At 38.9% G+C, this 17,891-nt stretch overlaps 1 protein-coding gene across 1 annotated transcript in view; it reads right to left on the bottom strand.

The window, feature by feature from the left end:
• Positions 1–17,891, bottom strand: part of rreb1b (ras responsive element binding protein 1b) — a 38,554-nt gene that overhangs the window by 18,166 nt on the left and 2,497 nt on the right. The window contains exon 2 of the mRNA XM_079453749.1: positions 3,901–3,989. Within this exon, the coding sequence (XP_079309875.1) occupies positions 3,901–3,904 (4 nt within the window). The 5' untranslated portion in view covers positions 3,905–3,989. The remainder of the gene's footprint in view (positions 1–3,900; positions 3,990–17,891) is intronic.

Consider the following 17,891-nt stretch of genomic DNA (forward strand, 5'->3'; position numbering starts at 1 on the left):
AGCAGGGAACTTGTGTATTTCCTGTTTGGTGTGGTGGCTGCGAAGGTTTAGAGAATGCTGGGCCATTCTTCTCCTTGGCTTCCTCTAGCTGTCCTGTTCACTCCAGCTCTCCTCTGTTCTTCCTTGAGCCTGCGATTATCCTCCATCTTGCAGGCCATCCTCCATCTCACTCGTTCACATTCCACCTCTGCTCTTCACACAACCCCTATTTCTCTCTCTTTTGGCCTCATTGCGAAAACTCAGCCTTTAAATCAACGACGCGCTATTTGACATTTAAATAGAGATGCTTAGTTTCATACGCAGAAACTTTAAAAGGATAGTTCACCCCAAAAAATACAAATAAATCAATGTCTTCATGTACTCACCCTCTTGTCATTTCAAAGATTCAGATATTAAGAGGAATGTTGGTAACTGTACAACGGCAATACCCATTATCTTGCATTGGTTTTGTGTCTATACAATAGAGGTGAATAGGGGCCAGTGTTGTTCGGTTACTGACATTCTTCGAAATATCCCAGATGTGCTTGATATAATTAATGTAGTTTTATGAAATTATATATACAATTAAGATAATTAATTTACATGAGGATGAGTTTTTGATGACATTGTCTTTTAATCTTTATTTTAATGATTTGGTAGATTTGAGCACAGTTTGCGTCATCTGTAAGATGTATTCTAAATCCCTGTGATGTATTATGTAATCTTACTACTAGGAGAATTAAAGTTTATAATGTATTTTATGTAAATACAAACATGATGTGTTTCTTGAAACCAGTGTGGAAGTATTAAAGGAGCAGAGCTCTGTTCACCTACAGAGAGCTGAGAACTGAGCAGATGTGGGAGTGGCCTGGAATGCACCACACACACACACACACACACACACACACACGCGCACGCACGCACGCACGCACACACACACACACACACACAGACCGAGTTGAGCAACACCTCCTGATTATCCACACAGATGTCCTGGTAGTCAGCCATCTCTATCCAACTTCACATCTCAGAGTGATTTGACTGGGGGGGTCCATGTGCCCCAATAGTAGATATCTGTAAATACTTCACATTTCTTTCAATAAAACTATAAACCAAGAAGGTTAATAGTTTAACCTAGGGGCCGATTCCCGGACAGGGATTAGTTTAAACCCGGACTGGGCCTTAGTTAAATTAGTATATTTAAGTCATTTTTAAAACAATTTACAAAAAACCTCACTGGTGTGCATCTTAAGACAAAACAATCGCACCGATATACAGTATTTTAAAATCAGTGTAAGCTGTTGTCGATCAAGACACCTCTAACATTTAAGTTAGTCTGCATTTAGGTTTAAGCCCTGTCCGGGAAACCACCCCATAAAATATAAAGGGCCGTCAATAGATTAAAAATATAAACATATTCGGAAGTTATTTACCTCATGGAAAAAAAATATTGAATGTGTGTGGATGACTGAAATGCATGTCCTACAAGACTGTAGAGCTCCACGATGAATCATTTGTATCATTTAGGCATGGGCCGAATACCAGTTTCAAGGTATACAGAGGTTTAAAAGAGTTACGGTTTTAGAACCCCTAAGATTTTTTGTGATACCGTTTCTAAGGTATGAGCTGTTTTTACAGAAAAATGTTTAATATATATTACAAAAATATATATTTTTTTAAAGAATATTGAAATTTTAAAGCTTTATTTTTGCCTGACACACATATATGTTGGTTCAAAATAGGGATGCACCGATACCGATACCAGTATCTGTCATGATTCTGCCATCTCTTGTCTTAATTTTCTGGTCTGGGGCAGAATCATGACAGACCCACGTGTTTTATGTGGAGAGAAACATATTATTGTCAATCAGGACATAATATGTGTTCTCTCCAGTCTCGTAATTTGGCCCCGCCCCTCTCGTTCCTAGTATAGCTTTCCTCATGTGTCTCATTACCCACACCTGCCCAGCGTTATCTCCTTTGTTAGTCTCCCTATATATTGCCCTCTTGTCTATTGTCTTGTGCTCGTTCGTTGTACATGTTTCCTTTCATGTTTCCAAGTTCTCTGGTCTTGTTCGTAGTGTATGTATGGTTCCCAGTTCCTTGTTTTTATTCGTGGTTGTTTATTTTTGCCCCCCTTGTGGGAAGGATTTATTTTCTGTTTTTGTATTTTGTCTAGTTAGAGTTTTTCCCCATCGTTGGGTTTTTGTTCTTGTTATTTATAATTAAAGTATATCTGTTAAACCCCTTCATCCGTGTCTGCCTGCACTTGGGTTCTTCCACCACTTCCACCCTCCACTTTCACGACAAGTATCGGTATCGGGCCGATACCAAGCTCATGTACTCGTACTCGTAAAAATTCCCCGATACCAAAGACCGATACCTCACGTGACGTAATTGACAGAAAGTTCCGGTGCACACAGAGACACCTGCCGTAGCAGACACAATGTCATAGTGTTCACACCTAAATCACGCTATTCGTGTGTAGTTGGACGCTTGAACATTTTGAGTTTACTCGCTTCATTCGCTCGCTTCATTCGCTTAATTCGTGCGTGGAATTTGCTTCATTCGCGAGTGAAATTCGCGTCATGGGAGGGGTTTCTGGCAGGCGGCTCCAGTCTTGTTGTGAAATGGCGGAGATGGATTTTGTTGAGCAGGTAGCTGCCGTGTTTGGGTCCATCAGATCCTTCAGAGGCGCAGTCCTTCATTGTTGTTTCAGATTTCTGCCTCCGCTCGCTATGTCATAATCACATCACTACTAGAGCAGGCTCCTGATTGGTTAACGCGGCGCAAATTTTTGTCAAAGTTCAGATTTTTCAACTCACACGAATAACGCGTACGCTCAATTCGCGCCGCCTCATTTGCATGAATCGCACCGCAAGTAGGTATATCGCGTCTTTGCATTGACTTAACATGTAAATCACTCGCGCATTAACGCTTCATTCGCGCTTAGCAGTGTGGAAATATTTCAATCAATGATGACGACCCACATATGGCAATCTGCATGCTTATGTCATTGGTTTTGCCCTTTGGAGGTTATTGGACAGTGTGAATTTTGGGCTTTGAAAATTTTTGATAAGCACATAAGATTTATTTATTTTTTGTTAAAAATAAAGATGCTGATATGTTCATTAGTCTCATTGTGTTGTTCTTAAAAAATTGCCACAATCAAAAAGTTGTAATAGAAACACAATAATACAGCAAAACCGTGATCGTTTTTGATTAAGGTTATTATACCGCCAAAATCTCATACCGGCCGATGCCTAATCTCATGAATGAAAATCAACATGCTCAAGCTGCCCTGCATTCCATGTTTTCAGGTTATTTTTAACTGTTTATAGGTAAATACTGTGTTTGTGTTAATCAGTTGTATCATTCTTTAAAGACCTCTTCAAGCAATCTGTAGATGTCAGGCAAATTGATCAATCTTTCTAAAGACCTTTAATTGCAAGTGTCACCTTATGAAGTTGTTTTACTGTATTCACTTAAATGCATTAATACTTTTTTAAAAAGTTTAACTTTTGCATTTGAAGCAAAACAAAAAAAAGTAACCACTATTATTTAAAATCTGAATTAATTACTTTTGATTTGTCATTTGGAATCGTAAGAGAATCGTGATTCTCAATTTATCCAGAATCGTGCAGCTCTACAAGATTGTATAAAAACAACAGAAAGTGGGTGGAAACATCAGTTGGTGCTAACAATACCAAGGTCATATGTTTAATTCCCAGATTGAATATACTGATCAAATAAATGCTTGATTGCACTTTAAGTCACCTTGGATAAAAGTGTCAAACGGGTACATGGAAATAAGTTTATATGTTAATAGATAAGGGATATGTCATATGAACCAAACACACATCTCTGCAAACACACACACACTAAAGTGTCAGTAGTGTCAAGTGTCTTTGGTATATTTACCCATTTTAAGGTCTTGGTTGAACACGTCACAGGGTCATGAAGGCACAGGGTCACGGGCAAAGGACAAGGGACAGCAACCTCTGCTCATACTAAAAAAAACAAAGTGAGCATTACATTTCCCCAAAAGACAAAGTGAGCATTACATTTCCCCAAAACACAAAGTGAACATTACATTTCCCCAAAAATAATTTTTATATATAAAGGAGTTGGGCCGCAGAGTACCAAAAAATGTTGTTTCCCTTTTGACATTAAAGCTAAAAACCTGCCGGGTGACGAGAACCTCACGGATAAACAGTGAGTTTCCCCACGAGGAGCTGTCCAGTAAGGGACGGTGACCTGAAAATGCCACATGAGAAAGAGTGACATCATTTAAGATGCGCTCTCTCTGTAGTGTAGAGGTAACAGGAGAGATCCAGCCTCGGGCCTCTTGTTCAGCTGGTAAACTGAAACTCGCTGCCATCACATAACAAAAAGTCAGATGCACTGCCAAGTTTCCTCTCTGGTGAACGCAGGAGCCAATGCTACAGGCATCTGTATTGAGCATTGCTGACGCTTCTACAACAGCATATCACAAAAGAGTCTATTTAAAGAAGCAGGGACAAAAGAAACACAGAAGAGTTAAGAGAATGAAAAGGTAGTGACAAGATGGAGAGGTGGATGACATTACAGAGCTGGGGTTAGGGTTGTCATGATGTGCAAAACAAGATGGAGTGACTATTTTTGACAGCAAAGATGCTAAATATTGTGATATTGTGTGAGGGTGCTCATATCAACGATGCAGTTTCGATTCTGGCTCGTGTCATCTCATTTCCCAACTAAATTTATCCAAAATGACTGTGTTACAGCATGGTGCAAATACCTCATAGGCATTAAAGGTCTTAAAGGGATATTGCAACTAAAAACTGAGAGATTTCATAGAACATCTTCTTTTGTGTTTCGCATTAAAAAGCGCATATACAGATTTATTTTCAGAATTTAAATGTATTTTTATTTTTGGGTGAACTATCCCTTTAAGAAGGACTTCATGTCAGAAGAAGTGTGCATGAGGGTGCCATAAAGCTCCTGCATCCTTGTGTGATGATAGGCACAGACAAGTGTTGGATTGTGGGCAGGTGTTGGTTCACGGGGCTATCGCGTTCTGCTGGCTCTACACTCCATACGCTACGCTCGTTCCTGTATCGGTTTCAGTATGTGTGTTTATGTTGAGTGGGGGAGGTGTGAGAATGGAAGGATCTTTCTGGGGATGGGGACTACGACGCCAGAGGTGAAAATGAGAGGAGGATTCCTCACGAGAGGAGCCACCCTGAGAAGATTTCTGGTAAAACTGGTTCTGTGACTCACATCTTGTCATGGGTTACACCTCATTTCTCTTCACATCCACATACCTCTACACAAATATGAGCTCCATCTCTTTCGAGCACAGCTTTTTATTGCCACCAAACTTCCCTATCCAGAGGACTGAAGCATGATTGACTATGATCCGCGCTTCAGTGCTCTACAGTTGAGTTGAGTAAGGCAAAAACAGAACCAGATGAGGTCACGATGACAAATATTAAATTACGGGGTCATATAAAAACACGGGATGAATTTATGGGACGTTCCCTAATGAGCCATAAAAACCCATGCAGGAAAGAACCCGGAGTATATTTTAATGCTAAGATGGGTAAAAGGAAAACCATTGGACCCTGCAAGAAAATCCTGCTAGGACCAACTAACAAACAGTGATAGCTGTGTTTTGGATCATGGTCTAAGATGGTTCATCAGGTGGCTGAAGAAACAGCTGTTGGAAACGGAGCTATTAGACCAGCTTGGACCAGTAAATAACCAGCTTGAAACCAGCTATCATTTTTCAAAACACAGCTACCACCTTAAACTAGTTTCAGCTAGATTTCGCAGCAGGTTGGAGAGCTATGATATGCCCAGACAAATCAAGAGATGTCCTCAATGCGCCTGATTGGAATGCCCATAAGGGGTTAACATGGGAGGGGAGCACAGGAGGCCTTTGGCAAAGCACCTCTCAGCTGTCACTGCAAACAGGTGGCCCTGACACGACCTTTGGCTTCAACTGCATACAGCAACCATTTTGTTTCAGGCAACGAAGCCAGAAACTAAAGCACAACGCATATGAGGTAACCTCGCTCCAAAAAACCTGCATCTGATTTTGATGCTCACAATGCTTGTTGCAGACTGACAAAAAATTGTCTAAAAACATTTGATAATTTATTATTTCTAGATATTGCAGCAGCTTCATGAATAACAATTTCTCTTTTTGGAAAAGGCACACTGTGCATATACTGTGAGGAGACCCTGACTGCCTGTCACACACAGCTGCTGTTTAGAGATGAGACACACACTGCAATAAAGAAGATAACAAGCAAAGACGCCACATTGAAAACTCTGCAAAAAATGAAAACAAGCCAAAGAGGGGTAGGCAATAGTTGATAGACCTATATTTTGATATTTGGAATTTATTAATTATCAGCATCGGATGATAAATCTTCACGTTCATCATATAGCGCATTAGCGCTTTGTTCCTTAAGAGATGGCTCTCAGAAATAAAGCCAGCATCTGACACACAGTAAACTGACCAATCAGCATTCACATTTTGATGTGTCGATTAATTTTTATTGATTATCAAAAATCAATAAACATTAAATTGTTCATTATGTATTAATTTTAACTTTCCAAAGGAAGAGTTCACCCAAAAGTTTTAATTCTGTCTTTATTTAGTTTTCTTTAGTGGTGCAACATTGAAAATTGTGGGATGAAACCGATACCGTAAATTACTTAAAAAAACTTTTAGAAATAGTTTTTATCTAATTGTATTACTAAAGCCACAGACATAAAGGTGAACATATTTTGAAACAATACAAAATATATAATTTGTCCTTGGTCATTGCATATCATCATATATAACTTTTATTTTACCATTCATTTAAACATTGTAGTTTTAGAATTATTCTGGAATTATTATATGCATCACACTAGACAAGATATAGTCAAACTCAGCAGCTCTTGCTAATACAAGCAAGTGCTATACATTTATATATGGTGCAGAATCATTTTAATGAAAACAACACACAGACCACAGAGTGGCAGTGAGTCTGTTCAAGTAACAGGCCTAAAATGAGCTTCAGTGATATCAGCACCTGCCATGAGCTACATCATCAGTTACTGACAGATCGTTCCGCTGATCATTCACATATGAAGAGTTTGTAGTGCTTAAAGTTCGGCTTTAAAACATGTACGAGTCGATCTCTAACACTATAGAAACAAAAAGCCGATCACGCTTCGTTGCGCATCACACAGAGCATGCATGTCATTTTCTGTCCGCTGGTTTTGAGCTGTTCTTGTTTTATTTATTAGTTTCATCCTTTGTTATGGTACACTTACATGATCGTGCTCTGATCGCACTGAAGGGAGAGGTGCGGGCAGCGGATATTTAGGCTTTTATTTAGGGGTCGACAGATATGTGCTTTTCAGGGCCGATGTCGATTATTACAGATCAAGTAGACCGATAACTGTTCAATTTTTGATCTAGGCCAGAGAGTGGCGTGTTACATCAGAGGATGCATAAGAGCCAAATAGCGTGTTTCAAAAATACATTTATTTATCTGCAAATTGGTTTTGAAAATGAACGATGTCGATAATTATAAAAATGCTTAATATCGTCGGTCGACCCATACTTTTATTTCGGCCGATTTTTTTCTTTCAGCCGAAAACGATAATACCATTTTCAGACGCAAAGTTTCGCCAGCCGACATTTCGCTGCATCAACCAGTTGTCTTTATTAAGTTGTCCCTCAAGTTTATTCGTACTGACTATTGAGATGAAAATTTAGATTATTTATAATCTTGTCATCTGAAATAGACTGGACAGAAGATTAAATTGACTACAATCAAAAAGTGTACAGTATTCCGACCAATTGGCCACATTGCTTTTTCAAAAATATTTTGTACTGCAATATTGTATTGAGATATTTTCAATGCTGGTGTATCTAAATGACTGATGTGCAATTCTACAGAAATTCAATATTACATACAAAATGACTAAAGTATATAGCGCCAAGCTCTCTGAACTACCACCCATTTCCAGCACTGTGCATTCCAAGCTATTTAAAACTCAACCCAGATTTACCCAAGCGTACGCTTCTGGTCATTATTTCACAACCCACCAGCACCCCCCTCCCCACGATCTCTCTCAGTCTCATCCTCTTTTTTCCAAACCCATCTTTAAGGACTTCTCTCTCGCACTGAAATCTTCTGGTGAAGCACATTCAAGGACTTCAGGTTTAAGGCCTCACAGACAGCCACTGTCTCGGACCAGACAATACAGTGTATTCCCACAGAGCTGAAGTAGGTAAAACAGTGTATTTGGCAGTGCTGCGCGTGTTTACGCTCTCTGCACACTGTCTCTGCTGCGGTGCATCAGTGTGTACGAATGCATGCCAGTTCCTTCTGCTTTTCATCTATCTTTTGATCTGCTTTATATATTTACATTTACAAATGTATTATATTTTTTAAATAACATATCATTACTGTCAGACTGTAAGATTGTATCTCCAAAGCTGCCACTTCACAAGAAATTGATAAAAACACTGAATTGTTTTTTCAATAATTAAACATTGTCATGTCAAAGTTGAAAAGGTCTTTTCAATACTTTTAATTGGTTCCATATTTACAAAACACACTGACAAACATAAAGGGTGACTAGTAATGATGTATGTAATTATTTAACGAAAGAAAGGAAGATACTAAGTTTCATTCCAACAGCAAGTACATGTTTGTGTATACATGTATACACATTTGGCAGTTATTTCCACCCATCCAATCTTGCTGTGGTCCTCTGTCCATCTCCCCCACCTTCAACTGAGTTTTTTCACAATCCTTATCATCAGACACAGACTTTGTCTATTCAACACGCCCACTCCTGTGCCTCTGAACACATGCATGAGTACACGCACGCACACAAACAAGCAGCACAATGTCAAAGCTACTCCTGAGTCAAATAAGCTTAATAATAAACTAAACATGATCTTTCATCTGCAGAATGTGTTGATTGGGGAAAAGAAGCTGACAGCAGGTGTACGAGTAGTTTCTTTCTCTCTAACAATTTGAACACTGTAAGTGTTATGGCCATCTCCTGTCCTGAGGGGGACCTTCATCTTAGTAAAGGGCTACATCACTGACCGCTGGTCTCCAAACCAGCATTCCCTGACTCCGCTCACTGGAACCATTCAGAGCCCTGCCCAGTGCCCACTGCCAGCCTCTAAGGGCTCGGTCCTCTAACAGCCAATAGTGTTTGGGCGTCAGCCGGAGGTTGTCTGTCAAGCACATGACGCCTGTCAAAAGCTATAGACTGATTTCACACCGCCGCCATGTTGAAATCGAAAGAACCGAAATACTGATATTATTATCCCACGAGATGAGACAAGATTTTTAGACTTTTTTTAAAGAAATCCTCAATGATGAAATATATTGGGGAAGAAAGCATTTTATTTACCTTCAAAACACAAAATCTTTAAAATGTAGGCATTATTAAATCATCTTTTACTTTATGAAACAAATTAAACTTCTATTTTAATGAATAAACAATATATATACACTGCAAACTGTTTTGTCACAAATTCAACTGGCAGGCGGTAACTGCACACAAATTATGCTTTGTTTTCTTAACAGGTGCAGCTTTTAGGAAAGAGCTGTGGTTGTTTTCTCTATAAGCTTTTGCATAGTGCTCGTGTTAGCAGAGGTGGGGATCATATCACACTGTCAATCCTTCTTCCTCCAGAGAAACAGTTAAAACTACATAAACACACATCATGTTTTATGCTAACATAGCACATATGTAAGAAACAGATGATCCATTTTAAAAGAGGTTTGCCTGCCCGCGAAGCTGTGCAGATACGCGTGAAGGTTGATACCGTCCGTCTAGCGCGTGTTTACATAGAAAAACGATGGGAAAGTAGCCTAGCAGGATGTAAAATCAAGTTGTCCATATGATTGGTAGGTGTTCTGTTGTTCACAGCAAGCATATACTTTGTGCAGATTTTAGCGTGTCCTGTACAGTAATGAAATGGGTCGCACCAAAACAACATGTGCACTCAAACAAATACTCCAAAATACATTTTGAGGTCGCACGGGATCAATTTTGCCAAATGCGTAATGGATAATGTGTTCTTGCAAGACCAATCGGATCTCGTCACACCCCTAACTTTTATCCAAAGCGACTGACAAGTAGGACACGCTAAACAGTACCGTTAGCTTAGAAGGCCATGCTACTAGGAGGATTAAAGCTGGAGTAAGCATGGGAGAGAATGAACAACAAGATATTTTATTGTACTGTTGTTGAATCGTAAGCAGAGCGTTACTTTTACAGTGTTACATACTAAAACTAATAGGGTCTAACTGTCTAACTTCTCCTGCACACCCTTAAATGTTTACATTGAAGTTATTTTCAGTGGACAAAGTCTATATGTATACGTGTTGTTTGGTAATCTTTCTTTAACTGGGGTCTGCCTCATAATCTTCTGCATTTTGCCCTTTGTGAACACACTGATTCAGAGTCAAAAGTTATTAGCCGCATTTCCACTATCAAGCCAGAAGCAGTTTGCGTCTCCACAGTCACTTCTAGGGGCTAAGCATACCTGTTTTTTCTAATTAAACATTTCTTATCTCATATTATTTCTAAATAATCAAAGGAAATACAAACTATTTATGGTTTATTGAACATTTAAAAACAAATACACATCTTTGTGTTATTTTTTGGAAACATTGCCTTTGCTATAGCAGAAGACAGGAGAACAAATGCAACACAAATCAGCAAATCATCTGTCTGCACATGTCGTGGGAAATCGGGTGTACTTTAGGACCCTGGAGACACATCCTGCAATCATAAGAGCTGTCTCATGAAAGAAACAGACGGAGTTGAACTGAGTTTTTCTAGTTGAACGGAGCTTAAAACTCACCAGTCTGTCTAAAGAAATATGAAGTAAAAATGTTTCAGTATATCTAGATTTCTCCCAATATGCATATCCTGTGATCACAAAACGGGAGCATAAACGGGAGGAAGAATATTTCTCAACTGTGCATGTCTTCCATGCATATTAAATAAACCTTCAATCTGAATCTGATCATTTAAAAGTAGACATTTTAAGCTTTCTTTAGACATACGTTTCATGTTTGTGTGATAAGTATTTGCAGAGTTTCGGATCAGTTTAGTGACGCGTTTCAGAAATATGGGAGCGGAGACAGAGACGGCTGATAACACGTCCTGATCATTACCCTTTATTTTACAAAATCACAACATTTTGAGATAGACGCGCTTTATTAATGCAGCAAACAGGTCGGGAGTGTGTGGAGCATTTTAAAGTGTCAGGGAAAGACACAGCAAGGCCGGAGTAAATTTCTGAATGAAATCTTTACCGGTCAGTAACTTGTGTACTTCAGACTGGAGCGGGTGGTCTTCCAGTAGCCCCAACGCTCGAGACGTCCTTTGACATCATACAGTGGTCGCATGCACACAATTCCATGTACTAAACAACTTGTCAAAGTATGTCCTGTGCATCCCGGCCACGAGTGCACCTTCTGAGAGAACAGTGACAGTCTGCTTTTGTGGGCGGAGAGACATGAACTGAAATGTTTGTCAGTCAGAATTGCTTGCATGGATGTTTTTTCTCTTTAAATCATTTTGCAATGTAGCCAGTCATAATCCAACAGTTTTCGTTTATTCATATTTGTGCATTTTAATGTTGAATGACACTTTTAAATGAAGTGTTGTAGGGGTACAGAGTACAGTACATTCTTTCAGCAGTCAGAGAGTCATTCATAGAACTTATATATGCTATTCAAGGAGGGAGAGGGCTAAATTTGTTTTGTTTTAATTTAGCCTACTTGGTCAGTTTTAAGTTATATTGTATTATATTGAAAAGCAAAACAAAATATAAAAAGCATTTTGACCATTCAGTTAATGGAATAGTGAAAAAGATTGCTGAAGAAATACGAAAAGCAATGTTTTTGTGTTCAGCCAAGTGTTTTCCTTTTTATTCGGCTTTAGACAGGATTTTCATTTCGGTGCATCCCTAAAAAATATAATCATCATATTAAAGTAACACATTAGTGCTCATTTAGAAACAATCTCTTTGTCATATGCTAGCAGACCAGAAAAACATACTCTGTGATAAGCAAGTTAATATTTACTGCAACCCTGAGATGAACCAGGCCACAAAAGAGGTTGAGTGACCTTTGCCTTGTTTCCATGTTTTGTTTTCTCACTCCTGTTCCCTCAGGAGTACTCTCCGCTTCAATCCTCCAGTAAACCTTTTTTGCAAATGATTTTACTCATTTAGTGAAACATCAAGATGCAAAGTTTCTTCCCATGTTTCAAACATTTGCATGAAGTTATAATACTGATCAAGAAGATCATCCCTTGTTTGAAATTAATCTATTTTATTTTGCAGACAGAGTAGTTGCAGTTGTGTTTTATACATGAATGGTCCTTTCCTTTTAGAGCACAGATTCAGAGTATTGTTCATTATATAAATATGATTAATTTCTAAAGAAACCTTTACCACACAACATAAACTATTCCTCGAAGTTAGGGAAATTTTGATCTTCTCCACTACTAACCACTATATGGAGTTTATCGTCGCTTATTGCAAATTCTATGACTGTCTCACTGGGGTCTACAAACATATTTTAGGGTATATATTTTTAAAGGAAGCTTTAAGTGTAATAAATATTGCATTCTTTTTATGTCAATCTGCTTGAAATGTGCATTGTGATAAGCGCTATAGAAATACGGCTGTGAAACAATAAATTTCATCCAGAATAGATGTTTGTGTTTACATAATATACATCTGTGTACTGTGCACATTCATTTTGTATTTATAAACACAAAAACATATTTAGACACTTTATTTATATTTACTATTAATTACAATTGTGTATACACATTGATTAATTTTTACATTTTCATTCTTAAATATATACATATGTATATATGTATCTATGTAAGTATAAATAGAGATGCACCATTGCAATTTTCTTGGCTGATTCCGGTTTCCAATTTTATTTTAAGTAAAACCTGCCTATACCAATTTTCTATCCACAAACTATAATTGACAGAATATATAACACCATATTTACAAATTAGTTCTTTAATGCACATTTTATCTTTAATAAAACTTACCCTCTGTTTGCGTTCGCAGTTAAAGCAGTGCACATTCCCCCCCATCCTCCCCACCACCACCAGGATGGTGCCTGTCCATTACGAGGAATTCTTGACCCTCTGGATGCGAGCTACGGACAGGGCCTACGCCAAATAACTATTTACCATATTCGCAACTTGTCGCCGATCAACATGTTTAATAAATGTTCATTACCAAACATTTTGCCTCCCGAGTCTTTCTGGTAGGACAAAACAAATGTCACTTAATTTTCCCTTTTCTGAACCCTTATTCTTGTCTGTTCCTGTTCATGAAACAAATTTTTTTATTTTGAAATGTAAAATAAATTCTCTTTATCTTGGGTCTGTAGTACTAAAAGACGTTGGGTGGTTCATTTTAGCAACAAATTCAATAAAAAGTTATTGTCTTATAAATTAATTCTACTCCAAATATTTATTAGCATCATCACATTTCTTGTGTTAGTAAAGAACTGAATCAGATAATCACATATATGGGTTGATTTTCTTATTTTTATATTTTAAAAACAAATAGAAGTTGAGTTGAATGTCAGGTAAAAATTACCATAGTTTTAACGTAAGACAAGCAGTCAGGTTGAATGGAATTTACGTTTGTTTTACACAGAGTGAACGATTACCACAAGAGTTTAGCGTCACTGTTAGCATACATACCCCATGTAGACGGAGCAACCAGAGATGAACTAAAGTGCACATTTTTGTCTGTACAGTACATGATGCGTGTGCACACTAGGGGTGTAAGCTACAACTAATTTGATGTATCAACATGAATTCATTATTATATTTTTCATAAATATATGCGTGTAATTATGAATACTAAATTAATATGCATATCGCGCAGACATATATTATGCAAACAAAAATTGTTATACTGGATGCGATTAATCGTTTGACAGCCCTATATAGAAAGCAAACCGCTACAGTGAGTGTGGATATGAACCTTAATCAGTGTTAACAGCTTTTAAAAACACATGGTGTTTGAAGTATTAAACAAAGACCATGTCAGGCATATGGACAAAGCTGTTACTGTAGCAAGCGTGGATTAGGAGACATTAGTGAGGGCTAGAATGGTGGGCAGGAATATTCTCGGTGAAAACACTGTCTGCCTTATGTTCCAAAAGCTGCGAGAGACGGGGAGCGGCCTGTTTCTCATCCTGAATAGGCACCATTTTTGGTCCATTGTCTACATCGCCTCAGGGCATTATGGGAGAGGCTGCTAGAGAAATGCCTGAATCTACTTAATCCTATCAAATGATAACAACCAATTGTTAGCATCTTACAGCTAGCCGTGATTTCAGAACCTGTTCAAAGTTGTTTTTCAACAGGGCTGACGAAATCAAAAGAGTTACGCTCAACGAGACGATAATGATTCAGTAAGATCTTGTGATCATTTGCCATGACATGCTCACTAATGAGATGACGCTGGGGAATAAGCGTGCTTTGAGTTACATCTTTGTTCAGCAAACACTGTAGAAAATATAAGGTAATGCATTAAAGCAGGGGTCGGCAACCTTTGCGACCAAAAGAGCCATTTTGGGCCCTCTCCCATCAAATCCAATTTGTTTGGAGCCGCATAATATATGTAACCTTTAAATTAATATAACACAGGTTATGCATGTAAGGTAGTAGTTACCCAGTTGCAAAATAGTGTGATTTTTTATGTATTTAGATGTTAAGAATTTAAAATGTGTTGTCCCTGGCAATAAGTGGGAGTGTTGCAATAGGAGAGTAGTGTCGCTGTGTTGCACTCGCTGCTTTAGGTAGACTTCAGCTTTTTCTGTGAACTTTTGTTTTGGCTTTTGTTTTTGCGGCGTTTGATGAACAGTCACAAGAGACCTCCTACTCTCCGCATGTGGACATCATGCCTAAACATTATGAGAAGCGTGCTAGCCAGACAGGATCTAAACTATGCCGGCTAAAGACCTAAAAGTTTGGTTTAAAGAAGAATCACCGTTCCTTTTCTAACGCACGCATGTTCTGCGCTGTCTCACGTCTGTCAAGCTGAAATAAAACTGCTGCTCTCTGTATGTTTTTTCTGTCATCTCCGGTCGCTCTAATATGTACACTGCTTGCACTTATTTTGTCTATTCGAAGGAAATATCTGAAAAAGCAAATATATTTACCCAGCCCAGGTGTATGGATATCCTTATTTGATGTCTTTCGTCTATGCGTAGAGAACGAAGAGGATCTGGCTGGCGGCTGCTAGCCCGCATATGGATGCAGCGGATGACATTGTACACAGACTTTTTTTCTTGGAAACTTTTAGTATTATTTATGCCGCTATTTAGTACTTTTACTTTAAACGCCAAGCAGCGCTGTGCTGACATCTGGGGATTCATCAGTTGTGAAGACCAAGAAATACGAACTGAGGAGAGTTTACAAAGAAAAGGGGAATGTGATTGCACTTAACAAGAATTAATATTGGCAGACATGGATACATTTCTTCTGAACAGAACAGGTAAGCCATTTTAATATTTCAATAGATAACACAAAAACTATAGCGCACTTGTAGTGTTACAGACGGGTACACAGTGTCACTGAAGCCCTTTCTGCACGGGATTAGTATTATCTGGGGACCTTGTGTGATTTAGCAATTACCTTCCCACATCTGTATTTCATGTGACGCACTCGCTTGTGATAAGTGAAGCCTGTGATTTTACTCAAATGATGGCAAGGCTTTGCGTATAGTTATGTGGTGTAGAATGATATATGACCGTAACTGTTGGCATTTGAGACCCGCGTCGCATTCGCGATCTTCTGTACGGTTCACGTTACGAGAGTTTCCATGAGAAATAACAAAACTACTGCCGGCCAATGTTTATATTCTTATTTGTTTCTTGTTATATAATCTGCATTGTTATTTGCTGTTTATTACGCGCTACTGATGTACAGTGACGATTCTCACCGGTTCACTGTCAGAGGCCACATGTGACATACGACTCAAAACCTCAGACTCATCCGTGCAGTTGAGCAGTGCCGAATCCCTACTCACGTAAAGAAATTACCTCCGCACATCACTTGCAGTAGCAATTACAAACGGAGATGGCAACAAAGAAGCCAATCTTCTGGACTGCCGCTTTAACAAATCAGGACAGAAGTGGTCAAAATTGGACAAAATAGACGGATTACAGCAGCAGCTGTAAACGGGAATGTGCCTCTTTTGTCCACTTGTGATCCGATCGACCAAAATGCATCTTAATACCAGGCATAAACAGGGCCTTATAAAGATAGCAGGGAGCCGCACCAGGGGGGCAGAAGAGCCATGTGCCACGGGTTGTCAACCCCTAGATTAATGCACACATTAGAACTCTCTTTGGATGACCCAAAGTAGGGTGCCATGCTAATATTTGCATTCCCCTCCATCACCCCACTTGGGTCCATGTTTGGAAGACCCCTCGCCCACCGTCATCAAGTGATCAGATCCTGTGATACCACCAAGAATCAGTTATCAGATGGCCATCCGTCCGGGCCGACGCTAAAGACATACCACAAAGACATTTTACTATCACTAAAGAAAGAAGTTACATTCACTTTCATTTTCGGACTCTTCCTGGTGTCAAATCTGTTTCACCGAGTTGTTCTGTATACTGACATGCTAATTGAGGCCCTTTAAAAAAAAGGCCCAGAGCTAACAGCCCAGCCACATCTGTTTCCCATTGCACAGCGCTCGCAAAGACACAGAGGAGGATCTGTCCTTCTAGCTAGAAGCCGGGATGTTTCTCTGTAAACTTTCCTTGGCTTGTTGCACTTCAGCAGAAGCACACAAGCCCAGAATGTATGAATCAAAGTCTTAAAAGCTGTTTGACATCATTTAAATACAATGACAAGCGCATGATGACAAGGGTTTCACAACCTGCGGAGCACACCTTTATTCTCCAGATAAATGACAACTGCACTGTTATAAACACTCCCTCACAAACAATTTTTTATGAATCACTACAACAGACTGAAACTGAAGTCATGAGATGAAGCACGATGCTGTCACAGTGAATGGTATTACATCATTACATTAACAGTTTTCAGATAAAGTGTGTGATACAAATGCATTATCCACAGCCACACTTTCACATCTTTCAAATGTGTGCTCAATGCAAGAACGTAAAGCTTGAAAGCCTCAAATATAAAGAATGCTAGTACAAGACAAACTGGTTCCGCAATGTGACCAGACCTGCCATCTTCCCATTTCAGCAACTTTCTTTGTCTCTTCCTAACCTCCTCGCTAAACTAAACTGTGCAACAGGAGTTGTTCTTCAGCATCCCGCCTCCGTTCCACCTCTAAGAGCTACCAAAAATTCACAGACTGTGGGGCAACTGCCAGCTGACAGAACTGTTTAGTCAGCAACAGAGGCAGGGTGGGAGAAGGGGCGGAGACAGTAGCAGGGGGAGCCAAAGGAGGATTGCAAAGCAGTCTCTCTAACAGACAAACGCAATAAAAGAGAAAGCAAAGCTCAAAGATCCTTCAGGAAGGACTGTAAGCATCCACTAAAAAGTAAACGGCCCACTATTTGGAAGTGTTCAGAATAAATGTAATATACAATAATATATAAAGCCAAATAAATTGTAGCATTGAAAAATTACAGCATTAAACAGTAGCATAAAATCAAAGACAACCTTCTATAGCCAATTCTCTATTTAGTCGTAAATCACACATTGTTTTAGAGAATCTATTCAATTCTATTGCATCTTTAAAACAAATTTATTTTGACCCACAGGTATCACAATATCTCATCCAACAGCCCAGGACCAAATCAGGCTTCCCATTGCCTACGAGGGAGAAGGAACATAATCTTATC

This window comes from Barbatula barbatula (assembly GCF_947034865.1).
Source record: "Barbatula barbatula genome assembly, chromosome: 3".
In the NCBI taxonomy this organism is placed as follows: domain Eukaryota; kingdom Metazoa; phylum Chordata; class Actinopteri; order Cypriniformes; family Nemacheilidae; genus Barbatula; species Barbatula barbatula.